Below are 8264 nucleotides of genomic sequence, written 5' to 3'. Positions count from 1 at the left end.
CCGGGCACAGTGTGGGGAGGCACGGAAGGGGCTCCGGGGCTGCGGGGCTCTGATTTTGGGCATTGCGGGTCGGGCCGCGGAGCCCCGAGCGGGCGGTGCCGGTGCCCACTGGCGGCAGGGCCGGCGCCGTGCGGGGCCCCTCCCCGGCCCCATCCCGCTGCTCCCGAGACATGGAAAACAACGCACCCTGCTCACAAACCAGCCTCAGGGATGGAGAAATCGCCAGCAAAACCCGTGCTTTAATTCCTGCGTATAAAACCATGAATCTCTTAAATGCTAGGAGACACAAATGATTAAAAATTAAAATATATCAAAGGAAGGATGTGTTCCCCGCCTGGGAACAGAGATTCTCCAAGGACCCAAAGGACAGGCTGTTGGTGCGTTCCCAGATCCAGGGCTCAGCAGGGAGAATTGTCACTGACCAGAGGTCACCAGTTCAAGGGCCCGGAGAAGCAGTGTCCTGGTGGCCCAGCCTGCTGCTCTGCTGGTGCAGCTCCTCACGCTCGATGCTGTGGGCAGGTTTCATGTGCTGCTGGAGTGCTCCACTCTCTGGTACAGTGCATGTGTGCAGCTGGCTCCTCTTCCACGTCTCTGCTTGAGCACATTTGCGTCCCACAGCCTGCTGGGCAGTGATAAGGTCAGGGGCAGGGCTGACAGCAGGCACCCCTCCTGCCCCCAGGGCTGTGTGCTCCCTCCCCTCAGCACCAGCACCATCTCCCCTGTGCAGCAGCGCCTGCCCTGCCATCTCCATCACAACCAGGATGGCAAAACCACATCATGATCCTCCCTGGTCCATTACAAGCTTTGTGTGAAAATTACCAGGTGGGAGCCCATGTTCCATGAGATGTCTCTGCCTCAGAGGAGAAGGATCAGCCTGGGATTATTCTAAGGTGAAAGGACAGGACTATCACCCCCTCCTGCCTCCTCCCAGTCCTACCCTTCCTGTCCCATGTTGTGGTCCTGCTCTCCTGTCCTCAACCATGAGTCCTGGTTTTTAACCCATTTTTCCTGAGTGTCACTACTGCCCTGCAGCAGCACAACTGCAAGGCTCAGGGCAGTGACCTGCTGATGAAGGCACTGCAGCTCTCCCACCCTGTCCCACAGCCCTGCCACAAACTTGACATTTTCTATTTTCTCAGTAGCAATGTCACAGAGGCCGGGGGCTGGCAGTGGGCAGCCCCCACAGGCAGCACTCCTGCTGGGACAGCAGCACACCTACCTTTTCCTGGAGAGCTGCTGCTCTATCTCTTCCAGGGACTGTCCTTTTGTTTCAGGCACAAAAAGGTAAATGAACACAACAGCCATCACTCCCATCAGCCCATAGAGAAGGAACATCCAGGAGAATCCAATGGCATCTGCAGAGATTCAGGTGTGTGAGTGTAGAAGTCACATTGTGGGGTGCAAATGAAACTGGTTCCTCACTGTGAAGTGGCCACTGGTGCCTGACAGGGGCACCTTATTTTGTGAAGCCTTCAAGAGAGCTGGGAAACTCCTTATCTGCAAGGCTTGGACTGAGAATTGGCAAAGGGAAAGGCTGGTGCATGCCAGGCTTTGCCACAGCAGGGGGAAGAGGGCAGCTGAGGCCCAGGGCCAGCAGTGCCTGCTGAGCAGGGATGTAAAGCTGCCTCTGTGGAAGCTGCAGACTCTGCTTCCTGAAACTGTGGTGCTACAGTGCAGCCCAGTGGGCAACTGGTGATTTTTATAAACGAGGCTCTAAGCAGAGCTGCTGGTGCCTGGCTTTGCTGCTCTCAGGGGCAAAGGGTCACAGCTACTCCAGCCTCAAGTCCTCACTGTTCAAAATACCACTTAATCTCCAAATGGCTCATGGTGGGCACCTTCCCTAACCAGCTGTGGGAGGCGAGGGAGGGGAAGGGGCTACTTACCAATAAGGTCCAGGAAGGTGAGGCTGATCAGTAAATTAGCAGCCCAGTTAAAGCTGTTGCAGAAGGCAAAGGCTCTTCCTCTTATCCCAGCAGGGTAAATCTCACTCAGGACCAGCCAGGTCACTGCACAGATTAGAGAGAGCACAAAGACAGCGTGGAGTTAAGCAATTTGTTTGGGAAATGGGCAAGGGAGATTTCAGCAGGGGGTTTAAACTCTGGCTTCACCCAGCACCTGCTGCTGCTGGTGTCAAACATTCATCGATCTCAGAGGCTGATCACAGCAGAACACTGCAAACCTCCTGTGCTCAACGCTTCATGCAGGAATGAAATAGCAATAAACAGGCCCAGGGAGTAAAGAAGAAAGCAGGGTAGCTGGTCATTCCATTCACAGGAGATGAAGAGATCTGACAGGCCTGCTGTCAGGTCATGCTCTTTGTAAAGAAATGAGAAAAGGGTGGAATTAGGGAGACAACATTGCATTTGGGCTAAAATCAGAGTTAAAGCAATGCATATCTTTAAGTCTCTCTCATCCTGGGGTTATTTTGCTTGAAATAATTTGTAGGCTGGCTGTCAAAACCATGAGACTTGCTCCTTGCTCACCTAACATTCTTTTCTTGATTTAAATGCTGTTTTCTCACATCAAGGCCTTTACATGCCAGAAAATAGTAGAATTTACAAGAAAGCAATAACTAATCTTTAATCTAATCTGATGAAAAACAATTAATAATAAATAGAATAAAAGAACCCCAATTGATATGGAGAAAGTTCAAGAGGTTCATCTTCCAGTTCTGCACTGACTTTCATAATCACACAGCAAAATCCCTTCAGTCCCTCTGTCCTCAGCCCTGTATTTTCCTCCTCACCAGGGTGACAGGAAGTTTATGTAGTGCTTGTAGGGTTTGTAGGATGCTCTGATTTTCCATTGAACTTCAGAGAAAGAAACAGCTTTACAAGGGTAGTGAATAGCATGGAAGAGAAAGTTACTCCAGTGCTGTAGCTGACAGAGCTGCAGTGCTAGAAAATGATTCAGGGGCCAGGAGGGGATATATTTCCAGTTCCCAGACAGTGAGCTGCTCAGCACACAGATACACAAGGAATGGTTCAAGCAGGCAGCTTGCAGATCAGCCCTAGTTTTATTCTCTGGGTTAATGCAAGGATAAACACCACACTTACTTGGCCCAAATCCAATTGAGAAGGCACTCACAAAAGCCATCATGCTCAGCAGTGTAATCCAATTTAAGACCGTGTGTTGTTCCCAGGGAGCAGCACTGGGAGGAGGGCCGGTGCTTTGCAGTGCTCCTTTCCTGGACTGACCTGCCAAGTCCCTTTTCTGAGTGAGGGAAGGATTAGGAACAACCTCTTTGCTTTGAGTGCTGCCAAAAACTTCCGTGAGGCTCCTTGTGGCAGCAGAACCAGGGCCTGCCTGACTTCTGGCAGCACCTGACGCAGGTGGGACAGGTGACACAGCAGCCTGGGGGAGCACAGGTGGGGTCAGGGGGCGCTGGCTGAGGCTCTGGGATGCACTGGGGCCTGTGGCTGCCCTGCAGTCCCTGGCCATGGCCAGCGGGGCCATGCGGCTGGTGAGGCCCAGGGTGGTGACAGACACAGCCATCACCACACAGCCAGCCATGAGCAGCACCCTCCTGCCTGCCCTGTCTGCCAAGGCCATGGCCACCAGCGTGGCCACCACCTTGATTGCTCCCAGCCCAACTGAGGCCAGGATGGCCGAGGAGTTGCTCTGGAACCCCACCGAGTGGAAGATTTTGGAGGCATAGCCCAGCACATTGGGCTGCCCAGTGAACTGCTGGAACAGCACCAGCCCCAGGCCCACCAGAGTCCGCCTCCTCATGTTGTCTCTGGTCCTAAAAAGATCCAGAAATGAGTAATGCTTCTCCAGACAGGGCTCCCGCTTGGCTGCTGCTCTGTCCTCTGTGTCCTGCAATGGGATGAGGCCCTTCTGGCAGTCTGAGTCCCACGAGCTTAATTTAACTGGGTTCACTGGGAGAAAGAGGATGCTGAGGAACTGCATGGCTGCCGGGGCAATGGCCAGTCCAAACATGTACCTCCACCCCTCATCCACATCTGCAAAGACATAATTCAGTGCATAGGACAGCAGGAGGCCCACGGTGATTCCTGCTTCATAGAGAGACACCAGCAGCCCTCGCTGGCGAGCAGCCACCATTTCTGAGACGTAGATGCAGCAGGCCATGGATGAGACAGAGATGGCAAAGCCCACGGTCACTCTCCCAATGACCAGCACGGTGAGTGACCTGGCCAGAGTGAGGATGAGGCTGCCCACCAGCAGCACCAGGTTGCTGACCAGGATTGCTCTCCTGCGGCCGTGGCGGTCGATGAGGATGCCCCCAGCCAGGGAGGCGAGCAGGGCTCCGATCAGGACGGCGCTCACCAGAACTTCTTGCTCGAAGCAGCTGAGCTGGAACTCTGCCTGCAGCTGCAGCAGAGCTCCAGAGATTATCCCCAGCTCGTATCCAAATATCAGCCCGCCCAGGAGAGACACTGTTCCCGACAAGAGGAGGACCAGCAGTGCACGACCTGGAAAACAAGCAAGCAGTGCTAGGTTCAGTTTTCTGATGCTATAAAACAAACTGTCAGCATGCACAGGCTGGAAGAACTCTCCCAGGACAGCCACAATTTTCCATCAACAAAGTCATGATGTGGAATTCCCCCATAGGTCACTAAGTCACATGTATAGAGGCACTTGCAGACAGTCACACAACCCACCGGACTTCCACTAACTGCAGGGGTACTCATTTAGGGTGCAGAACTTGGAAATCAGGACTTTTAAACAGAGTTAAGACTTGGTTTTAAGTGCAGGACAGTGATTTGCAGTGCCTGGAGTTGTACAGTGGGATCCTCTGTGGTATCTCTTGATTGTAACTACAAAATTCATTCTGGGAAATGCAGCTTCTGCTTTCTGGTTCTGCATTATCATTTTCACATTTCAGTGCATGTGGAACAACCAGCTCTCCCTGCAGGTTTTGCATTCTTACTTCCTATATTATGGTTAAAAGCCCTGCTCAAAAATGACTTTGTGGGGTGGCCCTGATTTCTTCATTTCTCCTTCTGCAGCCCACAGCTCCCAGGATCCCCAAATCAATTGCAATCTCCTCAAGTTGGTCCAAGCCCATAGGACAAACATCACTGTGACCTGAAAAGTTTACTGTTGCCACCCTCAAACACAAGAAGTGACTCTTTGACCTTGCCCTTCCCACAGGGCTGAGTGTGCCAGTTTCCTAAGTATGCAAATTTAGCTAAAATAAGACAAAAACAGCAGCAAAAGCAACTCAAACCAACAACACCTCAAACAACCCTACAAAACCAAGGTGCTGCATATGCTTCTCACCATGGGGAGGGGATGAAGGGGTGACCATGTGTGAACCATGAGCCATGTTTGTTCCACCAGCAGGGATTGCACTGAGGCAAGAGCTGATGTCCTCTGAGGACAGAAGTGACACTGATCTCACCTCCAATCACACTTTTGAAGCATAGGTGAAGTGGATTAGTTTTGGGGTTTGTGCTGTTTTGCAGCATGTAATGCTATCTGCATTCCTTTGTTTAATTAGAAATACTCACAGTTTTGGTAGACTGTACGTGGAAAAAATGTGGGCATAACCACCAGACCGTGGAAACTTTTCTCACCCTGCTGAAGGACTTTTTTCCTGTCACAAGCTGTGTTTAATGGGAAGCGTCTCTGCTTGGCTTTTAATTACTGTTATCAATAAAGGCTATTTCTCAGTGATGGCTGTATATAAATACAATTATTTTTATTTATTCTGCAACCCTTATTTGTGCTACTTATGCCATCCCAGCTATCCCAGTCCCTCCCACCATGCTCTGTGTGACCATCTGCGCTGCTTTTAGCACTCCTTGTCCATGTTATGCAGATAATTAGAAAAAATATCTGCTGACAACATATGGCATAAGTGGCCATCCCATTAGCTTCAGGCCACAAATTCTATTAGACACAGACAGTCCCATGGCTGATTTCATCAGGTTTTGCTGCATTTCTTGTTAACTTAATAAGCACTCGTGGCTTATGAACTTTGACTGAAATCCAGTTTGTGTATGGTCTATTCTGACGTAGCTGGGGAATTTGAGGACTCTTCAGATCTCCACATGAGGACAGAAGGTTTGATGGAGCAAGGAGCTGTGCCAGGCGATTCTCTCCCTACAGCAAACCGGTGGGAGCACCGTGCTGCAGGACCGGGCAGTGACCCTCTGTCCGGCCGGGCTGGGGCTGGCACCGGGCTGAGCCGGGCTCTGCTCGCACCAAGGCCAAGCAACCCGCACGGCACAGCAAACCCAGCTCCCTCCATGCTCCCGAGCCCGCTCCCCTCCCGGGACAGCCGCGGGAACGAACCACAGGAAATTCCTTGGCTCCTCTGCTCGCTGTATACGCGCTGCCGGGACCGCTAAAAACAGCACAGAAAGAAAGGAAGGGGCGGGGGATGCACCCAAGCCTTTAGCAAAAGTTGCAAACTTTTTTGTTTGTTTGTTTGTTTGGAAATTCCTCCCCGGGGCAGCGCCTTCCCATTCCTCCCCGGCTGCCCCCGTGCCCCCCATCCCGTCCCGTCCCGTCCCGTCCCGCACTCACCCATGGCGGGGCCGAGCCCCGGAGCGCAGCGGGGCGGAGCGGGGCCGGAGCGGCGGCCGCAGCCACGTCGCTGTGCCCTGCCCCCGGCCGGGCAGCCTGGGGCTTGTAGTCGCCCTGCCCGCCCCTCTCGGGGGCGGGGGTCCCGGCCCGGGGGCGCTGCGCCGGCCCGGGGCGGTGCCGGGAGCGGAGCCGGGTCCGCGGGGCTGGCGGAGCCCGGCGGGACACGGAGGCGCGCGGTGATTCGGTCCGTGTGAAAAGCGCCAATCACTTGTTTTTAAAATGTTAAAAGTTTAATAGTAATGAAATGGTTCTAAAAATAGCAAAACAGTTAGAGTAATAATAATGTGGACAATTTGGATTAGGGCAATAGGAGACAATAGAAACTAAGAGTTACAGGAGTCTGGGTACCTTTTCCTGGGCAGCATAAGCCCGAAAAAGGACACCCATTAACAGAGGATTAACCCTTTAAAACAATAGCCTGTTGCATATTCATACAGCTCACACATGATGCATAAATTCCATTCAAACACAGGATTCTGTCTGGTCAGTGTCAACTTCTTCCTCTTAACCCTAACGGCGTCATCCTACCCGAGCGAGGTGGGAAGTTCATTTCTCCTGATAATGGAGCAATAAATTCTCTGAAAGATTTGGGTGTCCTGTGGCTGCTATCTCAGTGAGAATCCTTTCTTTAGGAAAAAAGTATCCCACATAGCATAGTTTCTATTTTAACATTTTGTTATAACCTAAAACTACTTAAGAGAATTAATACAGCATTACTTTCTTACACAACAGATATAATAGTCATTTTAATATTTGTGAAAAGCCAATCATAAAATAGGCATTTTTCACAGTCCAGAAACAAGGATGTGGCTCTGGTGGCTGGAATGTCAGCTCTGTCCCCAGTTTCACTGCAAGAACAGAAATCTCCTCACTGCCAGCAGAGCTGCTCTTGTGCAGCTCTCTCTAGACGAGAAAGCCTTCAGAAAGTGCATAAGGGATTGACAGTTTAGTCATGTTTTTAGGTAGCTCGGCTGGAAAGCCACAGAAACGTGCTAAGAAAGGAGTGGCCACTTGAAAGCTGAACCATCTCATGGCAGACAGCAAACACTACATGGCTGTGTCTGGGCTAATGTTCCACATTTGGGGAGCACAGGGGGATGCAGGGGATGCAGTGTGATCTTGCCCATGATCTCTGGCCCCCAGAGTTCAAGCCAAGGCACTGTGGGCAAGCTGTGTTAGGAACTGGAGGAGATGTCTCCCATTCATTATTCCCCACCATGCCAGGCAGAGAGCCAGAGAGAACCTGGAGTCCTCATCAGCCTCAGGGCAAACTCACTCTTGGCTACATGATCTCCAATTTGCCTGAACAATCCCTTCTTTCTGAAATTATTTCAGTGTGAGAAGGAATAAATTATAATTTTCTCTATGGTCACTCAGCATTTATTTTTCTGCCACCTGAACATTTTCTGGAGGCTTCTTGGTCTCTGTCAGGACAAGAAATATTATTAACTGACAACAAGAAGGTGAGGTCTTGGTGAGCACAGGTGAGCACAGGTGAGCATAGCTTTATGGTGTGTTTACCAAAGGAGGACAAAAAAATGACATCAGTGTGTACAGAAATGCAGCTGTCACATGGACCCTGTGGAGGCTGTGGGTTATTGCCCTCTGGAGAAAAGGATGAAAACCTGCTATGATGTACAGCAGGCATAATTTGGAGGGAAAAAAAATCTTTCTTTGGGGTCCTTAAAGTACAGCTTTCTTGTCAC

At 51.2% G+C, this 8264-nt stretch overlaps 1 protein-coding gene across 2 annotated transcripts; it reads right to left on the bottom strand.

Moving 5' to 3' along the window:
* Positions 1-219: 219 nt before the first annotated feature.
* Positions 220-6571, bottom strand: SLC2A10 (solute carrier family 2 member 10). 2 transcript variants are annotated; one of them, XM_077187275.1, is made up of 5 exons: positions 6499-6571; positions 3057-4436; positions 1884-2006; positions 1220-1355; positions 220-622 (listed from the first exon to the last, which is right to left on the bottom strand). In XM_077187275.1, exons 1-5 carry the CDS (start codon positions 6500-6502, stop codon positions 523-525), a joined length of 1743 nt encoding a protein of 580 aa, XP_077043390.1. In that variant the 5' UTR covers positions 6503-6571; the 3' UTR covers positions 220-522. The 2 variants fall into 2 exon arrangements, with proteins under 2 accessions (XP_077043390.1, XP_054500710.2); XM_054644735.2 differs by having other exon boundaries at positions 220-619.
* Between the last annotated feature and the right edge of the window lie 1693 nt (positions 6572-8264).

This window comes from Agelaius phoeniceus, chromosome 17 (assembly GCF_051311805.1).
Source record: "Agelaius phoeniceus isolate bAgePho1 chromosome 17, bAgePho1.hap1, whole genome shotgun sequence".
Taxonomy (NCBI): Eukaryota; Metazoa; Chordata; class Aves; order Passeriformes; family Icteridae; genus Agelaius; species Agelaius phoeniceus.
Note: the sequence above shows the minus strand (reverse complement) of the source record. Positions and strands in the feature narration are given on the sequence as shown.

Excerpts from the sequence above, each read along its gene's own strand:
- SLC2A10 (XM_077187275.1), bottom strand. Across the intron at positions 2,007-3,056 it reads CTCAATTGGATTTGGGCCAA|TGACCTGGCTGGTCCTGAGT; the intron begins GTAAGTGTGGTG and ends TAATCTGTGCAG. Across the intron at positions 623-1,219 it reads CAGCAGCTCTCCAGGAAAAG|CAGGCTGTGGGACGCAAATG; the intron begins GTAGGTGTGCTG and ends ATCACTGCCCAG.